This window comes from Myotis myotis, unplaced genomic scaffold, assembly GCF_014108235.1.
Source record: "Myotis myotis isolate mMyoMyo1 unplaced genomic scaffold, mMyoMyo1.p scaffold_m19_p_15, whole genome shotgun sequence".
In the NCBI taxonomy this organism is placed as follows: Eukaryota; Metazoa; Chordata; class Mammalia; order Chiroptera; family Vespertilionidae; genus Myotis; species Myotis myotis.
Genome location: NW_023416319.1, coordinates 35,098,504 through 35,118,771, shown reverse-complemented (window position 1 = coordinate 35,118,771; position 20,268 = coordinate 35,098,504). Strand labels below are relative to the sequence as shown.

Here is a 20,268-nt window from a genome sequence, read left to right as displayed (position 1 = left end):
ATGGAATTTTCTGATCTGCCCTTAGTATGTTAAGTGGTATCTTCCCACCAGGTAACTTGCAATCCAAACCAAGGATATCGGGTTTGATGAGAAGGGCTTTATTTATTTATTTTTTTAATCCTCACCCAAGGATGTTTTTCCATTGATTTTTTCAGAGAGAGTGGAAGAGAGGGAAAGAAAAGAGAAACATGGATGTGAGAGAAACACATCAATTGGTTGCCTCCTGCACGCACCCCAACCAGGGCCTGGGCTGGGGAGGAGCCTGCAACTGAAGTACGTGCCCTTGACCGGAATCGAACCCAGGACCCTTTGGCCCACAGGCTGATGCTCTACCCACTGAGCCAAACCCGCTAGGGCAAGGAGGGCTTTATAAGCCCTCCTATCTCTACTGAGTTCACTACTTCATATTGAAAACATCAAAAATGAAAAACAATTAAAACAATGACAACAATAAGATCCTGACCCACAGCTCCAGACACATCATTAGTGGGAAGAAATACACCTGGACAATAACATGGGTCTATGTTGGAGGTGGGGAACAATTCTTACTTATAAGGTCAACCTTGAAGAGGGTATGAGATTCTAGGTAGTTTAATAAGTTTTTTTAAATTGATTTTAGAAAGAAAGGGAGGGAGAGAGAAACATCAATGTGAGAGAGAAACATCGATCAGCTGCCTCCTGCTCCTGCCCTGGCCAGGAATTGAACTGGCAGCCTCTTGGTGCATGGGATGATGCTCAACCAACTGAGCCACACCGGCCAGAGCAGATTCCAGGTAGTTTAGATAACCTGATCATAATAATCTTTGATACTCAAGACACTAACAGCTCCCTGAAGGGAACTGCTGGGATCTATAGTACAAAGGCTTTAAGGGTTTCTACGGTCTGCAGGACATCTGGCTCCACACCTGACAGTGGTCATCCCCTCAGCTGATGGGCTCAGGGCATGGGCTGAGGATTCCTCCCACAATTTACAAACCAACTATTTTAAACTTTGTCCCCAAAGTGGAGCCGTTCAAAGGTCAGCTGGCCTCTTGGTCCTCAGTTTGCCCCCTGGTGCTTTGGCAATGCTGTACATATGGTATCTAATAGAACTCACTGCTCCAAAACCCATAATAAATCACCAGGCCAACAGGGTAAAGGAAGAATGGAATGCAAGCCTTAACTTGGAATTTCCTTGCTTTTGGCTATTTATGTTGCAAGCTTGCAGATATTTAGAAATCTCTGCAACACCTCTTTCCTCCCTCCCCCCAACCTTTTTAATTTCTAGAGCTTGAAATAATTGTGAAACAAAAAACAAATTTCATCTTCGTATTAATATTATCTTCTTACACAGGATTCAGTGGGGTAAGCTGAATTCTAGGTAAGAGATTGTGGTGTTGTGTTGTGTGTGTTTTAAACCAGTGTTTAATTAGGGAGTCTCTTGTGTGTTCATTATAAACTTGATTTTTTAGGGGGTGTTTAATATCAGCAACAAAATTCCCTCTGGGGTTGAATCTTAGAACATGCTGTCTCCAAATGTGGCTGCTAAGTTTTTTTTGTTGTTTGTTTTTTATGGGCAGCAGGGTTTTTATTATTCATGTTGAAACAGAGCCCAGATCAGCCTCCATGACTGGCTGTGTGCTGACATTAATGGCTTCTACCAAGGAACTGTGGGGGGCTGCGGGTAGCTGAGGCTTGTTTTAAAAGGTTCAGAAACTACCTGTTAACATGAGAGATAATAATGGTTTCAGAGGAACCATTTCAAAATTTCCCCATAAATAATATGTGCTTAAGATGTTTCTAAACTGGTCTCAACCCAAGGCTGCTGCATACAGGTCCATTACAGGAGACAAAGGCGTCCCTAAAGTTTCCACGTCCTTCCCGCAGACACACAGCACATCAATTTCAACGGCCCTCCCTAGCAGGCCCCACGGAGCACTCTTAAAGTCACACCATTTCCTCAGATAGACTGGCTATCTTTCACGTTGGAGTCCCCTGGCTTCACAGAGCTGGAGCTCTGGCTCCTACTCTCTGAGTCGCTGGACGCTATCCGTTTCCTATGGGATGCTCACATCTTTCTGGATCCTATCGTCCATTCAATACCACGGACTGCCTTTCAGCGCTGGAACAAGCGGAAAGGTCCACTACTGAGGGAATTTCGAAAAGTACATAAAATTGCTGAGATGATTTGATTTCTCAGTGTAGCACTGCAACTGTGTAGGGCCACAGCTGTGGGTGCAGGTCTCAGCTAAGGGGTTCGGGAAACCCTGAGGCAGGGCAGGTCCTGGTGGTATGTCTGGGGCGGAGAGCGACTCACCTCTGAGGCATCCTGGGGCTTCGGGGCATTCTCTTTTTCTTTCTTGCTCTTGGGGATTTCATGTTTGATGCGTTTGGTTCCTGATACTTTTGCTTTATTCTCGTTTTCCTGTGAACTGTTCTCCTGTTTCCGAGGTTTGATTGGAGGCAGGGGCTTGTCTTCCTCTCCTTTAATAAACCTTTCATATGGCAGGATTAACCTAAAAGGATATCAGGAGACACGATCAGTCAGGGGATGATTAATCAGGCAATTCCATTAGCATCGGTTATGGCTTATTTTCTTTTCTCAATACAAGCAATTTATTGCGTGACTTTATTTCCAGTGACGCCAATGCTTTTCTAGAAACGTACTCCACAGTTATCTCCCTACTCAAAACCAGTGCCTACTGACTTCTTTGCAAGATTGCTTTCTGGTTCTGTAAATCTATACACCAAGGATGACAGTGGTAGCATCCAAGTTTACATCATCATCGCTGTGCATAGAACCCGGCTAAGTGCCAGCAATGACATCACAACAATAATAGCAACAATAATGATAGCTGCTGTTTACTCATCATTCTGCCAACAACTATTTATTGAGCACTGACTGTGTGCCAGACATTGCCCTAGGCACTAAGATACAGCAGCAAACAGAAGATCCAATGCCCGACCTCATGAGGCTTATATTCTAATGTACTAGTATCTGCCCCAGGTACATAATATATGTCATGTCATAACATCCCTAGGGAGTAAATTACCATATTATTTATTATAATCAAACCAATAATAAAAAATGGTTACTAATATTATTATGAACTGATGAGATAACTGAGGCACCAAAAGGTTACAGAATTTGCCTAAAAGTCACACCAGTTGATAGAGATAGAATTTGAGCCACTTTTTCCCATTTCCAAAGTTTATATTTTTGTCGTGCCAAAATATAGACCAGACACTTAAGATAAAGACCTTAATGGGAGGCAAGCACAGTGTGGCTGAGAGACAGCTGTCTCACACAGCAGCTCTGGTGGGGACGGGGGATGGGGGGGGTGGGGGGAGGTGACCACAGCAGGAGGTGCGGTTTAGGGGTGCCAAGTAAAAGAGGGCCCCAGTAAGAAGGAAGGTGGACAGACCACTCCGGCCATAAATATCAGAGGGCTGAAAAATTCAAGCATTTTAATTACATAACTTTTTATACAAAGTACATAAAATTGCTCTAAAAAGAGAAACATCAAACAGCTCTAGTTTTAATCTGTTTCCCCTTTGCGCTGTAGCTCTTGATCTGAAAGGGAAAAATAGCTGATGTAATTAAAAGGGATGGATTGCATTACAATCTCAGTTTCAACTTCAGTGATTAAAGTTCTTATAATGCATTTGGTATGATTAATGACTCACTGTGGGATTAATACAAGACTCAGCCTTAAAAATATGAACTTTAATACAGCAACAATAATTTGTTTTAAATAAGACAAGTTGACTCAATGAAGAAAATGTACTTGGCTTATAAACAACATAAATCTGTTCAAATATTGGGAATCCTAATTATTTTTAAACTAAGACTCCCAGGCAGAAACTTCGTTGGTGTGGATATTTGTTGGCGATCCTGGAATTGGTTTCTAACTACGTAATTTGAATCTCAACTACTTAAACATACACAACCGTTTGGGTTTGCGAGTATAGACATGGGGACATTTGTGATCATAAGATTTCACTCTTCAATAAAACACCATGCAGATGATGAGAAAATCAAACCCCAATTTATAGCATATTAGGAACAAATTTCATTTACTGAGCATGCTCGGACAAGGTATGTGCAAGGAGGCGTGAATAACAGTTTCGAGCCCTACATCTGGCAGTGGGCCAGCCATGAAGATCAACACAGCCCATGGGGAATAGTTATCTTCAGATCCCATTACAAACTGAGTTTAAACATGTTACAGCTGCTAAAACTGGAAACTGTTCTCTCCATGTAGACTTACTAAAATAATATATGGCTGCCAAATACCTGCTTCCCACTGTAATATTACAGTGAATGTTTATATAATAAAAAGCATAACTAAGCAGAAGAAGAGAGGAAAAAAGCAATCTTGTTCATACTTGAATTTATTTGTCTCACCTGTAAAGTCCCACCATTCTCCCCAGTTCCTTTTATCTGCGTGGTCCTGCCAGGGACTTTATCCCCTTAGACATTGGCAAGTGGGGGATTTTTATCCGGGAGCTAAGTGCATGGAATGTTTTAAATTGGTAAGAATATCTTAAATTGACTTCACTGAAAGCATATTTTTATTGTTGGGGCAGATAGGTTTGTTTTGCTTTTGTTTGGTTGCCATGGGAATCCAAGGAGCACTGAAGTCTGGCTATTCCAATGGTTATCACCCTTCTCCCAAATCCATTCTCCAACTGAGATAGAGACATCAGGGGAGACCCTCTCCTGCGAGAAGGATGACAGCATTACCTCCGAGTGTGGGGAGGGGGGTTGGAGCAGAAGCAGTGACTTGGGTGGAAGAGACCCCAAGGTGGGCCCCAAAGGACCCCTCCCCTCTGGTCTTGACAGTCTGGGCTGACCCAGCTCTCTAGATGGGTGCTAAGGAGGCTGTAATTTATAATTTTGCAAGTTCAAGAGGCAGGGCAACATTTCCATTTCATTTCTTTTTTCTTTTATTTTTTCCCCCCTCTTCACTCAACTCAGCAGCTGGCTGGCCGACAGCAGTAAAAAATACATTTCACTTTGCTGGTCAAAGGCCTAAAGCCAGAAGCAGGAAATCTGGAATTAAATGTTTCTTGTATCTGGAAAGAGGCATGACTAAGGTAAAACTGAATCCAAACATAAGCCCTGCTTGTTCAGGCTTCCAAAGGGAGTGTGTGTGTGTGTGTGTGTGTGTGTGTGTGTGTGTGAGAGAGAGAGAGAGAGAGAGAGAGAGAGAGAGAGAGAGAGAGAGAGAGAGAGAAGAATGTGTGTGTATAAAGGTCAATTGAGTGTGTGTTTTTTTTTTCCATTCTAAATCACTGAAAGATAATTATAGTGGCTCGGTGAAAAAAAGGCTCCCAAAATAAAACAAGAAAGGCAGCAGCTAAAAGGGAACAAGTAGAAATATGACCAGCTAAGCCCCTGAAGAACAGGGCATGGTCTCGCACGGCACCCAAACAATCGCTGTTCATGTAGGGATTTCCGTTTGCTGCGCTTTTCACTGAATGTTTTTCAGTCATCCTGTCATGGTATAATACAATTACCCCACAGGATGTGATCTTATCATCTAATTATTAGAGGTTTTTACAGTCTAAGGGAGGGAAGCTATTATAAGTTTCTGAACATTGAAACGTTTAACGTACATGCGATAGCGTTAAAAACAGGTTCGCCAATAGAAGGTCAACATTGCCCAATGCAGGAAGCTGAGGTTTGTACTATATAAAGAATTTAGTGGAATGCAACATGCCTGTACCTTGCAGATGATTATTCCTCAGATATTTGTAGTACAACAAAGATTCAATCAGTCTCCAGACGGCACAGATAAAAGCAAAAATGCACCTCAGCCCCCAAGAACTCATTACACAGGAGAAATCTTTTCCATGGACTGCAACGCTGAGAATGCAGGCTGGGTTTAAGGTGGGTGGAAGTAATGGGGAAAGAAGCAATGTATTCATTAGAAAGATCCCCCCATGATCTACATCTAGTCTGAGGATTGAAAGCTGGGCAGATAAATGGGTCTTTATTATTATCCAGATTTCACATTTCAGATTAGCAAAATGCTTATTTATGATGCCATTAATGGATCTGAAATAGGTAAGCCATCCTGTATTAAAAAATAACATCTTGCCATAGACATGAGATTTGTAGCAGCATGAGATTTTTTTCCCCTCGGAATAATACAAGAATAACATTTTCCACCCCAAAGCAGAAACAGTAGGGGAGCCTTTTGCTATCAAGGAGATTCTTATTAAATTCAGTCACTGTGAAAAGCAAGATTCTTTTCTCCTGCTTCTTTTGCTTTCTTTTTTAAATAAAGACAACTTAAAATCAACCCAAATTAAAATGAACAAATCAATGGCATTATAACCTTGATTTATTAGCGTCTGAGCCACTAAATTATCATTATACATGAAATTGCTGGTTTGTAAAGATTTCGGCTTTGTTAAATCTCAAGTTAAATAATGGTGCTCAGTGTACTAGGATTTTAGATCTGCCTCATCTGATATTATGAAAAATTCAATACATTTCTCTACAGCAGAAGTCAGGGGTCAGCAAATCTATTACTGTAATGTAAGTAATCTGGCAACCTGCCAACTCTTTCTCCCTTTTATTATTTTTTTAAACTCTGAGGCAGATAATTTTATATTTACAAATTCTAAAATCCTCCCAGGCCTTTCCTCTCTTTCTCAACAAAAAGCAGCAGCCTTGCTTGCTTTTGAGAAATGTATACCATCCATGTCCTCAACATTTGCATTTCATACAAAAGAAGAAAAGACCCTTCATCTTTATTAGGCAACATTCCCCTCCCCTCCCCGAGGGCAGAGGAAAACTAATGTCAAATCTCATCTGAGCGAGTAACTGCTAATGTCTCCTATATTGATTAATGCCGGCGTGGAATGACTGAACTTTTGGGCCAAAACATTTAGCAAACAGTACTTAAGAGGAGAAATGAGAATCCATCTATTTATAGAGCTCTGAAAAATGATATTTTAATCATGTTCTGGAACTGATTCAATCTGGAGAGTGGGGGAAAGGAAGGGGGGGGATCTTTAGAGTTATATTTGAACCTCACCTTACTTACTTCATAGGTTCTCTTATGGTATCAAACCAGCAAAAACTAAAAAAAAAAATCCAGGCCCGAAGATCTGCTGGTGACTGGGAGCAGAATATTTTGGAGGCAGAGGGAAATAAAGTTAGCATTGGCCAAGAAAATGGTGGGAGAATGCAACATGGATTCTGTGCAAAAGACTTGGCTGGCCCATGAGCTACCAAGGGTCAACTGTAGCCAGCTTTTGACAAAGAAAGTAGGTATACATAGCATCATTTGTATTCTATGCCAAGATACCTAAAAGGTACGTGGCCCATGGCTCTCAACCACAGAACATGGACACTTGTCTTCAGCAAAGCTCTGCCCTGGGAAAATGACCGGCTCACCAGGGGCTGCCTTATCTGCTCTAAAGGCAGCAGAAGAAGAACAAGAAGACCTTTTTAAGGCGTTAATTCCATGTGCCCCTGGAAATGGAGGCAGGCTTGTTTCTTAGGCCTATTGATAATTCGGACACCTACCTCCATGGTCCTGGAGCGACTGTGACCCTAACTAAGCAAAGAGAGGAAAGGAAGGGTCGTGGTGCCAGGGCCCAGCAAGGTGGCGGTTTGACTCTCACAAAGGTGCAGAGCAGTGGTTCTCAACCTTGGCTGCACATTAGAATCACCTGGGAATCTCTTTAAAATCCTGATTTCTGGGCCTCATCCTCCGAGAATTCTGTTTCTTTGTTATGGGGTGAGGCCACAACATTAGTAACAAAGAAACAGAATTTCTGGAGGATGAGGCCCAGAAATCAGGATTTTAAAGAGATTCCCAGGTGATTCTAATGTGCAGCCAAGGTTGAGAACCACTGGTGTAGAATGAAAGAGGCAGCTCAGGGACAACGGGGCCCTTGAATTGGAGTCACTTGGGCTGTGGAGGCCTGGATGACAGTGAGGTGGGAGGGAGGGGAGAAAAACTTCAGACTGCGCTTACATATTGGTTAGGCATTACAATGTCAATAGCAGCAGCCCTAACTGGTTTGGCTCAATGGGTAGAGCGTCAGCCTGCAGACTCAAGCGTCCCGGGTTCGATTCCGGCCAAGGGCATGTACCTTGGTTGCAGGCACATACCCAGTAGGGAGTGTGCAGGAGGCAGCTGATCGATGTTTCTCTCTCATCGATGTTTCTAACTCTCTATCCCTCTCCCTGCCTCTCTGTGAGAAATCAATAAAATATATTTAAAAAAAAATATCAATAGCAGCCACCATGTAGTAAGTTCCTATCAACACCAGGCACTTAGTATGTCTTGACTTAAGTCCAACCCAAGGAAATATCCACAGGCATATTGTTTTATCCTCATTTCATGGATGAAGAAACGGAGGTTCAAAGTGAAATGACTAAATGACGAGTCAAAGGCATGCAGCTTCTAAATGCCAAAACTGGAGAGCAAACACAGGCCTGCCTGCCTCGGCTAGTCTGAGCGCCTTCATCTCAGCAAGGTCACAGAAACGCCGACACGGGAGATACTGAAATGATCACACCTGGGTTAAGAGAACTCTCTAAGAAATCGGAGCGAGCACTCCTTTCTCAAAGGCAACACCTATGTGGAAATGAAGGGCCAACCCCTGCAACAAAAGCAGTCCTGTGGCTTGGGCACTGGGCACACTAACGCTTCTACAAAGGGCTACAACCCTCCAAAAGGTAGTAACCCTAGTTGGATCAGGCCCAGCTTCACGTTGGATGGCAAGAGAATCTCAAGAGCCATATCCCCCATGCACACCAGCCCGGAGCACTTCATCTTACCAAGTCTGGGGTTCCCATCGTCTCCCCAGCTAGCCTGGGAGCCCCTCGGTGGCTCTGCTTCTAGGATGCCTCCCTGCCACTCCTAAGAGTGTGTCGATAGATGGATGTTACCTCCAGGTCTTTCATGCGAAGACCACACTGAAGAAAAGTTCGAATGGATATAAAAAAGGCTGACTTTATGCCCCAGGGATTAAAATACAGGCTCAGAACAGAGGGCATGGATCATAAAGAGACCCAGCCCTCCCTCCTCGATGCCAGCCAGCCGAGATGGCAGCAATTCTTCTCAATAAGAAAACAACAACTAACTCAGAATCACGCTGCACGGGTCCATTTTAAGAGCAGATGAACATCATGTCAAGAATAATGGACAAATATATCTACAGTGTTTGCAGCATGTGCACCGCGCAAGTGAAGGCAGGCAGTGTCTATATGTCAAAACAGGCAAACAGCTATGGCATTTAAGTCCCATGCATGTGAGATACCACGGATTCCAGAGCTGCTGACATGCTCAACAATTCCCCCAAACATTTATTATGTTGATCAAACTTTGCAATAACTTGCACAAAAACAAAACGTTCCAAGAGGCTTTCAGTGGAAGAGTTAAGGATATACTTTAACGGTAAACAATTACATTCTTTTGTCATCTGATACTTTTTCCCCTCCTTTCTTTTTGGGAACATGCTTTCTGAATTTTCAATAGTTCCTTTGTGAAGGCATCTGTTACTCACATAATTGAAAAGATGTTTGTGCAGTGGCATGCTTGAGAGTACAGTTATTTAATCTTAATGATAAAGCCCCGAGGACAGAAAAATCATAAGTAGAAACCTCTCGTTATTTATCAGAAAGAAATGGGGCTAAGACACCTAATCTATTATCAAATTTAAATTCATGCTTGATGAAAACTATCAATAAGACATGGACCTGCAAAGTTTCTTAAGTACAACAGCAAGGTCCAAAGGGAAGTGGGGTGGGGGAGACAGGGGGGAAACAAAAATGAGACAATGAAGGAGCTTGACAAAGAAAAACTGCTGTTTGGCAAGCTATTTTCTTTTTTTGGGTCAAACAAAGAACTTGCTGTAGTTTACAGCATGACATACACACTTGATTAGCTTGTGCCTGAGGGTGTTTTTACACTCAACTGTGTAAACTCCAACTTCTATTAATTACAACTTGCATTTGGAGACAAATTTAAGAATTTTTAAAGAGAGATTTTTTTCCCTCAAAGCTGTTGTTTATTTATTTATTTTTTTTAAAAAAACTGAAACCAGTTTTTCTACTCCAGGGCTTGGCAAGGGTTTTGTTTTCCTTTTGAAAAGTTTCTGGAAATATCAAGGCATTGGAAAGTTATCAGAGCATGTTAAGCATGCTGAGAGATTTCAGAGGGAGGCCCTTGCTTATGAAATTACCTGACTGTCCTTTAGGGGGAAATTCTTTAAAGGTGATAAGAGGCTACTCCAGGCTTAGGGTGCTTATACCCACTCAACTCGAGTCTCTCAGAAGGACAAGTGAGGGGAGGTGAAGACGGGAGAGCAGCAGCGCAGCCTCAGCCTAAATCCCAGCACCCGGTCTCAGGATTCCTGGCTGCTGGTCATTGATAAGGGCCAGGAAGCCTTCTGTGGGTTTGGGGAAAGGGGAGATGAGAGTGCCGGGGTGGCAGTGTTGCAGAGATGTGACCAACACAGGGACCACTGGCTAGAGCCCCTTTACCAAGACAGTGTTTAGAAAGGAAATGCAAGTAAGTCCACGATTGGTCAACTCACCACGGGTGAAGATGGGACATGATCTACCGGCTGGACCTCAGGGCAAGAGAATTAAAAGACATGGAGAAGGAAACTGTCTTTGGTGTATCCAGTTTGGAAATTCAGCCTTAGATCTCTCCTGACAGGCCCTCCCCATCACCTAGCTCCTACCTCTTCACACATTTCCTAGAGGAAACGTTCCTTTTTTGTTGTTGTTAATCCTCACCTGAGGATATTTATCATTGATTTTTTGAGAGAGTGGCGGGGATGGAGAGAGACAGAGAGAGAAACATCAATGTGAGAGAGACACATCAATTGGTTGCCTCCCACAGGCGCCCTGACCAGGGCTGGGGATTAAGCCTGAAACCAAGACACATGCCCTTGACCAGAATTGAACCTGAGACTCTTCAGTCTGTGGGCCAATGCTCTGACCACTAAGTCAAACTGGCCAGGGTGAAACTGTCCTTTTTTGTTTGGATTTCATTTAATTCATTCAATCCCTAATTCTTGAGTCCCTGATATGTTTGTGATGCTGTACTGGGTGCACTGGGGGGAGGTGGGTCCTCAAGGAAACAATATCACATGGTTCTTGCCCTCAAAGTTTGACTGTTCTTGAATTCTACAACTGAATTATTTTAGACAACTTATGGTGATCTACCTCAAGTTCTAACCTAACTTCTTTAAGATCCAGTTCACATTCTGGATGCTTCTGGAAGACTGCTCATTCCAGTTGGAAATTCTGTCTTTGATCCATGTTGAACTTATTATTTGTATCTGTTACTACGGTATTTACAGCCCTGCACATTAAAATCCCTTTCTGGTAAGTGTGGACTATGAGTATGAGCATATGATAAGCGCGATAAGCCAAGAGTACAGCACCTCATAGCTCGAGTGCGTTGGGAGTAGGGCTGGTGCTGGCGTATAGGGAAGAATTCTGAGACAGAGTTTTGTCTCCTGGGGAGCAGCACTGTGTTCCCTTGGCTGCATCAGCCATGAATGTGGTAGCATAGGCACCTCGTCACTGCTTGCCAGCCCTAGTCTAAACTCTTCAGTTCATATGTGTTCATCATCCCTGCGAGTATTCTGCACATGATTGATGTTCAAGAGTCACCACTGCCCCTCGAGGACAGCAACAACCCCAAAAGGCAAATCTAGCCAGCCCAAGAAAAACTGGCCACTGAGCTAGGCTTCTTACCGATGTCAAACATCATCTTAGGCTACACTGAGAGACCGACACTGTCCATGCCGTCCCCAAAAGTACTACTGACCACATCTGGACCGGCTTCGGGTATTCCGAGGGACACAAACTAGAGGCATCTACATGAGAGCAGGCCACGCTGGTTCAATCCCCAGATCCTGTTCTGAGGCTTGGCTGCATGGAACAGGAAGACCTGATATGAGTGAGGAGCTTTGCCAAGCATTCGCGGCACCTCACCTAGAAGAGGGAGCAGCAGAACCAGGCAGCCCCGAAAAGCAGGGTGGAAGCCACGGAGGACGTGGAGCCCAGCACGTGGGAGTGTTTAGATGGAGAGCTCCTCCAACGGTGGTGCTTCTTCCTTGCCCTCCCAGGGCAGGGCGTTGACGCAGAGACTGGATTTGATTCGTGTGGTACAGAACTTGGCCGCCTGCAGGCTACATTCTGCCCATGGGCAAGTTTAGTTTAGCTTATGTAAAAATCCTTTCAGAAATACTGAGACCAATATTTGCAAGTCAGATGACTCCACATAAAAATTATCTCCAAAACAAGGAAGGTCTGGAAGCATAGAGGCTGTATCCGCCTGAGGCAAGAGTGTTGGCTGATCCCACCGGGCCTCCCTGGACTGGGTTGTCTGTGCCAGGTTCCCACTTTCCCAGCTGGCCACCTGCACTACCTACGCTACCTGCTCCTGTACACACTTGAGCTTGTGACCACTGGTGCGGAGCAATACTTCTCCAATGCCTTGGGTGAAGGACTAGTTTCCTAAATGTCCCATCTGTTGTCTACCGACACTTTCATAAAACACCATCAAAATGAATTACTGGAAAAAGGCAATACTTAAAGAGGCATGCAAAACACAAGCCTCATTTTTTATTTTAACCAGCAGACACAAAGTTATCCTGGCAGGTTGCTCCATAAGTGTATCGATGCTTATTTGCAGTGGCTGTGCTTGGCTAACCCTGGCCTAGTAGCCAACGGTTCACAGACGGGTCAGAAAACCTCACTGGGCAACACTGGCCTAGAAGATGGCTCAGGGACCTCTCAAATCTAAAAGGCTGCCACCCCGCCTGGGACTTTCTGCATTGGGCATCAATTAACTTCAAGGTTGTCAAAATGAGCAAGGATACACCAATGTCCTGGGCATGAACAGACACGAACAGGATTGTAGCTCACCTTACTTCCCCTGGCCTTCTCCCACAATATAATTAGCTGAATTCCTTGGAACCTGATATATTTTTGGCATTTATCTTAAAGCACATGCTTATCTCCCTCAAAACACAAACCTCCCACACCCGGCCTTCCAACTTCAGAGGAAAAAGGCCGAAGCTCCAGCTGACTGTCACCCGGATTCTGCGCGAACGCATCTGGCTTGGGTACAGCTCACCCCAAGTCACTGCAAAGGAAGCCGCCTGAGCCACACGGCAGGATAGTCTTGCCCGAGGAATGCTTACGGGAAGAGCAAAAGGTTAGAATTTGAAATTGGGCACGAAGTCTGCGAGAAGGTGAAATGTAATTGCTCACCCTCACTCCTCCCCCCAAACAAATACTTTATGGTTTTGATTCTCGAAATACTCAGAAAAACACAGCATACAGTGCTTTCGCTTCTTTTTTCAATCCCTGATAACAACTTCATGTGCCCTACAGAAACAGACCATGTAATGTATTCAGGAAAGTCAAAACCTGTAATCTGGTATTCTGTGTAAAGATTCCCCCCCACCCCCCTTGCATGTGCTCAAAAACATTTAGAAAGAAAACAAATCTGCATGTGAAAACAAAGCCTTTAAAAGTGAATGACTGTTCCAGAAAAATCAAACTAAGGGAATTCCATAAAAGTAATCATTTCCCTTTCTGTTCCTTGGCTGATGGAAGCGAGCATGTGGGGGGCACCTTAAATCAAGGGTTGAGGAAGGAAGAAAACATTCCCCTTCAAAGGGTCCTGCCCCCAAGGAGGTGGATATTTTTCTTTGCATTATCATCTACAGTAACTTTCATCTATAAACCCTCAGCAAGAAATGGCCAGAACAGCCACACTTCATAAGCTTTGCTGAGTTTGAGACATCTACATAGCAACGGTCTCACGATGGGGAAACGTTAATGCTTTTTATATTGGTGATCAGCTGTAACATGAGCAATTAAGTACAGTACTAATGGACTATGGCCAGGAGCCTGGTACTAATATTAAAAACTGACAGAGATGAATAGGTTTGGAAGCAAAAGCAGGCTGACAAAGACATTTTTATGAAGTGCTTGGACCCATTTGATTTAAGCCAATCAGAGGCAAGTGTGGACGCATCAGGCCTTCAGCAACAATGATGCGTTCACAGGCATTGTACCATTCCTACTATGCCTTAAATAAAAACACCCATTGATTCTTTTCAACAACTCGCACTTTCATTATTACACTCATTAATAAACCAAAAGTGCACAACTAATACACAAGCAACATTTACTGAGGAACTGGCTATATTTTTTTTCCCCTCTTCTTGTTGGAAAATGAAAACATTTACGGGAAACGTGAGCCACACCCCATGAAAAATAAATCAGTGGATACTGCATAGGAGATCACTCATTTCTTCTTCATCTTCTAGGACAGTGGTCGGCAAACTGCGGCCTCTTGAGTGTGGCTCTTCCACAAAATACCACGTGCGGGCGCGCACGTACAGTGCGATTGAAACTTCGTGGCCACACTCAAGGGGCCAAAGAGCCGCATGTGGCTCGAGAGCCGTAGTTTGCCGACCACTGTTCTAGGATAATAAAGCTGTGGGTAGGGAAACAGGAAAAGGACCCAGTGTCTATAACCAGCGTGAAAGGAATGAGAGACCAGAGGAACCAGCGACAGAGGAAAACACCCCTCAGGCTTTGATCTGATTTGAAAGGACTTACAAATTTCCAAAAACATCTTCTGCTAGACGTTTGCCCACAACATCCTGACTCTTTCCAACTCCTTGAACCCTTTTTGAAAATGGTGGTCCTTCATCAATCTAGTCACCTGTTTTAATTGTGTCAGCATAGCCTGTGACTAGCAAGAATGAGTGAAATAGGCCTTGGTCACTAAGTACAGTTTTAGCCAAGAGCTTCTTTGCCCAAAGCAGAACTTCTTCAGGCCCCTGAACAGTTTGGAGTGTCCTCTGCCCTTCTCTGCCGAAACCATTAAAGGGAAGTAAGCCATTGAGATCAGTAGTTCCTAAACTTTCCTCCCACGGCACGCAGGAGCATGGCTGACTCCTTTAAAATCATGATGGGTTCAAATGAGGGAGAGTGGCATTATTTTCCATAGAGTCTGATTTTTAAATTTTATTTATTTTTTAAAATATATATTTTTTTCATTGATTTCAGAGAGGAAAGAAAAGGGAGATAGAAACATCAATGATGAGAGAGAATCATTGATTGGCTGCCTCCTGCACGTCCCTCTGCTGGGGATCTAGCCCATAACCTAGGCATGTGCTCTGACTGGGAATGGAACTGTAAATACCTGGTTCATGGGTCAACTCTCAACCACTGAACCACATGGGCTGGGCTGGTTTATATTTTTTTAAATCAATCATCTGCAAATTTGGGCACTTAACTTGTATTAATTACTAATTACTCAAGACACCTTGTATCTGATCACCACAATGTGAGGGGCCTAGATGGCAGAGGGAAATGCCAAGGCAGGGTTCAACACCTTGCTAATCACCTGGGGCCACCTGGGCTCAGGTGGGATTAATGTCTCATCGCCAATTCCACCCTCTGTGCTCTGTTTGGTGATGCTGGGACTGGGGCTCTGTAAATTACATCTCATTTGTCAGCTCTCTTCTTACTGGGGTTCTGCAAATGGGGCCCTACCAGGTCAGAGGAAGAGGGACCTCTTTCTTTGTATTTTGCTTGCTGTTCATTTCAGTGCCAACCCCACAGTAACTTAGCAGCAGCAGTTGGTTCCAGCCTCTAGCCTCTTTCAGTGCCTTTCCTCTGAGGCGGAGCACCCTCCAGGGAGCACAGCCTCCTAGGTCTGAGCCCAGCTCCACTGGCTCCGCCTCTGAAGCACCAGCACAGGTTGGGTGCCTCTCCCCAGAAGGGGTCTGAACCCCAGATCTGTGAGGCCCACTCTCTGAACATCTGGATGGCAACACCTCTTTTCTCTATTCTCCCAGCCCTAAGAAAACTGGTTATTACCTTCGGATTAATGTAGTGCTTCACGCCAACACTTGGTTAAGCAATCCCAATAGTAAATTTTCTTTGTTGAATACCTGGTGTGGTTTCTGTGTTTTCTTTACTGGTAGACAAATTCATAATTCAAATTCAAAGACAAAACTTTTTAAAAAAATGTAATCCAGCTCTGTCGGTGTGGCTCAGCTGCTAAGCATCGACCCATGAACCAGGAGGGCAGGGTTCAATTCCCGGTCAGCACATGCCTGGTTTGCGGGCTCGATTCCCCATGTGGGGCATGTAAAAGGCAGCCAATCAATGGTCCTCTCTCATCCTTGATGTTTCTATCTCCCTCTCCCTCTCCCTTCCTCTCTCTGAAATCAATAAAAACATTTTTAAAAAATGTAATCCAGTGGGAAACCAAACCTTTATGAACTATCCAGCTTCTACTTGGATCTCACAAGCTCTGAATTTGAAATCAGACAGCTGAGTCAGTTGACACTTCAGAAGGGAAATGCCATTGATAAAGAAGTTGGTGTGACCTAAATAAATAAGGTATGGGCTTGAAGCACAGAGCAGGGATAATGCATGGATTTGCTAACTGGTCTTCGATGTTGGGTATCACAGCCCTAATTCAAAGGGAAAATACTCCTGTGGAGATAACCCTCAGATTAGTCTAATTTGATTACTTCTTGTTTGCATTATCATCACCCTCCTGAAGAAACTTTAGTTATTAGAAAACCAGACCTCACAGAGATTGGCAAGAAAGAATTTCCCAGGTCAAAAGCATAGCCATAGAATAAAAATACCAAGATGGGAGAAAACAAAAGATCTTATCTCGGGCCAATTTCCTTATTAAAGAAATGCCTACTTTGCAATATTAATACATTCAACATTAAGACATTTCAATGTTAATATAGTTACATGGCGACCTCATAGTAACAATGCAGACCTATGTTTCCTAGATTCTAAAGCTTCTCAGAGAACATATTGAGTAATCTATGCTTGGGGTGGGGGAGGGACAGTATTGTCAGGCAGGTGGTCACAGGATAAAAGACAACTGAAAAGAACATCTAATTTTAGCCCCAGTAACCAGAGAAAGCCATGTCCCTTAAAATTCACAAGGAGGTATGCAAAGGAAAATGCTGGCGGAATATTTTTCTGTTTCCTAAAAGGTCCCTTCCCTCTGGTCTAATCCCTGACCAGAAATGCCATCTAATTAACACACTTTCAAATAAGCAACGACTTTCCAAAATTAAAAAAAAAAAAAAAGTTTTTTGGTGTTTTTTGGTTTTTTTTACCTTTCATAATGTCTGCGGGTGCACGTGGCAGCGCTGGTACTCCCAGGATTACCGCCTAATTCATCATAAATGTGTTTCCATTGACGGCGGGCTGTTATCTGAAAGAATGGCAATGGGAAATTCAATCTTGCATCGTAAGAGATTCACAGTGGCAGGATTCAATACATATGCAACAGTCAGAGGAGAATGATCTGCTTCTGGAAACCCAGAAACAGGGAAGTCCAAATGGGTACATGGGGAGACATGGTTTTACAGTGAGTTCTCACTTTACAATAAAAATGGAATTCAACCTTTGGCTCTGTATTTTGTCACCCTTAGTATATTTTCATCCAACCTCCCTTGATACTTATGTAGTTATTTGCCCCCCAAGGTCTCAAACTTGTACTCTGTTCCTTGATGTCATGTGGTACAGCATCAAAAGAAAATAAAAATTTTCCTAAAATATATCTTAGTACCTCAGTGTAAATGAACAGAATTAACACAGTTTGCTCGAGGGGTGTGGAAAAGGGTGGCCACGTGAAGAGAAACCCTCTTCACCAAACATGCTTTTGTATCTTCTGACTTTTGAACTCTGTGATATGTTGCCTATTTTTAAAACTAAATAAATCACAACATCAACTAATTACACTGATCAAGTTGGTTATGGAATTTGCAGTCATTTCCAGCTACATTTTTATGACAGCTCCTCTAACCATCAAATCAAAATCTACAACTGTACATGTCACGCAAGCTGTTTATTTTTATTCACTTAGATTGGGAAAATGGGGTATCAATCAAATCCTATGAAAAGGAACATATTCCAAAGTTAAAAGGCAAGCTATGTACATTTTTGAGTTAGGTGAATAAAAGCAAACAGCTTGCGACGTACTGAACGGCACACTATGGTCTTGTTTTATTTATTTTTCTTTCATTCTATTTTCGTATGTAAATTAAGATTTTACAGAATAGCAGATGCGTGATCTGGCAGATGATGAATTGCGGGAAACCCCATCATTTGCGACATCCCAGCAAGCCCAGTGTTTCCTTGAACTAGGAAGAGAGAACAAGTTCTAAGGCCCCCGTGAAAGTTTCCAAATTAGATCACAGGGAAACTGTGAGTGGACTGTGGAGGGGGCAGGGCGTGGCATTGAGGGCCGTGCATTTAATACAATCAGAGCAGGAGGCTTCTTGTGAAAAATACCCCCAGAGCTGCCCATGGAGCCCACTTCGGGGCTAAAGACAGTAATCCAGGGGGAGGAACTCTGCACTTGCCACCAGGGGCTTGAAATTGTAATCTGTACGGAGGAGGGCAAGGGCGGTTAAACATTAGAAGGTAAGAGGTATCTTTTCCATTTCAAATCAAGAGAACCCCTTCATTCCTGTAAAGCCTTCTCAACAGGCCCCAGTGGGACCTCGAGACAATGTGAGTTCTGCATGGTTCAATTTCACGTCCATCATTCTTGAACCAATTTGTTCCAATGGTTCTCATTAGAAAGAACCACCTTTACCTCCACTAGCAGGTGTAGCTAAAAATGAACCCTCCTTTATTTGTGGCTTGGTTTCGATTATAATAAACGGTTTCAAGCCCCTTTCAAAACACTCAAAACACTACATATTTTGGAAGTTATGTTATATTTAATGAAAAGCTCCCTCCAGCCTTTTAAAGAATACAATTTCAGGCTGGCCTATGAGAGAATCAGGAAGAATGAAGGAAGAAGAAACCTCTCTCAGATGAGGTGTGAGGGCCTTGGGAGCCCAGCAGGGCCAGGAAACAGCCTGCATGTGTCCCTGCAATCACTTCACAACAGACCACCACTCCTGTCACTCTTGGATCTCCTGTACACTGCATTTCATATTTTATAAAGAGATTTCACATCCATAATGTCATTTAATCCTCCCATCAGCCTGTGAGGCGGATTATAGAAGGAAGGGAGACTCCGAGGGGAGGTTGCATGATGTGCCCAAGGGTACACAGCAGCAGAATGGCAAAACCAAGGTTCATACTGATGTCTTAGGGTCCCCAAAGCAGACCTTTTCCTGCGACATCAAAGCAGCCTCCATATCAGAATGTCCTCCTGAATAGCCCATGGTTGGAGCGGGGTGATAACACAGAACTCCAGGGGCCCTTTGCTTCAGGTGAGGCAGATGACTGTGGGAAGTATAACTTCTGCTACAAGTTCTCAACTTTGACCTAGTGGGCAAAGAGCCTAACGACGAGGTCAGCAAGAACCCATGGGGGCGGGCTAGGTTAATAATGCTCTACAATGTTACTCTTAAAGAACCCAATAAAACTATGGTTCCTTCTGCCCTGGCTGCTCCTGCCTCTAGATAGAACAGAGGTTTTACTATGATGGTCACCACAGAGTCACGGATAAGTTCCAATTATATCTGAATCCATCCATGCACACAGCCATTCATTCGGCATGTACTGAACATCTCCCATCTGTTGGGCACTGTGCTAGCAGCTGAGATGCAACAATGACAACCAGACCCAACATGACTTCATCCTTGAGGGGGAGGGGGGGGGTGTCAGCAATAAACAATTGACCAAACACCTACACAAAATAATACAGATTGTGGAAAATGTAATGAAGAAGAGACCACTGCTGATAAGGATAATTTTGGAATCTGACCATGTCCCCCTCCCACATCCTATCATCTAGACTAGGGAATGCCCTGTTAAATACTTGCCTATCACAGAGATGGCACAACTTCTTTAAGAAGAAATAATGAATCGTCAAAAGGGAAACAAAAATCTTCCTCCCTCTCGGATTGAAATGTGGCAGCAGGAAGCCAGCATCAAGCCCCACTTGGTGCTAACAAGCAGTGAGCAGCAGGCCAGGGGTCTGTGTTAGCCCCAAGCCGGCAGGCTCCCGTTTTTAAATACAGTTTTCACTAGTGAGGACTCATCTGGAGTGAAGACAACAAGGGCCTGGCCTCCGAGGAAACGGTCTCTCCATTTCCTTAGGGTCCACTGGCCAGCCTGGATGAATCGGGCCATTTTGAGACATTTTCTTTCCACAGGAAAGTCATCAACTGTGCTCTTTCCAACTGCGAAGTGCTTTTAAGTGCACAGTTCTCCTAGGTGCCCAACTTTATTTTTGTGTGTGTCCAGGTGCACTTTTAATACAAATGCTG

General features: G+C 43.6%; 1 protein-coding gene across 4 annotated transcripts in view; it reads right to left on the bottom strand.

The window, feature by feature from the left end:
- ARID5B (AT-rich interaction domain 5B) overlaps positions 1–20,268 on the bottom strand; it is a 178,415-nt gene that overhangs the window by 7,583 nt on the left and 150,564 nt on the right. For all 4 annotated transcript variants that reach the window (XM_036336832.1, XM_036336831.1, XM_036336833.1 and 1 more), the window contains 2 exons: positions 17,152–17,249; positions 2,297–2,495 (listed from right to left, as the gene is read on the bottom strand). In XM_036336832.1, the coding sequence (XP_036192725.1) occupies positions 2,297–2,495; positions 17,152–17,249 (297 nt within the window). The remainder of the gene's footprint in view (positions 1–2,296; positions 2,496–17,151; positions 17,250–20,268) is intronic.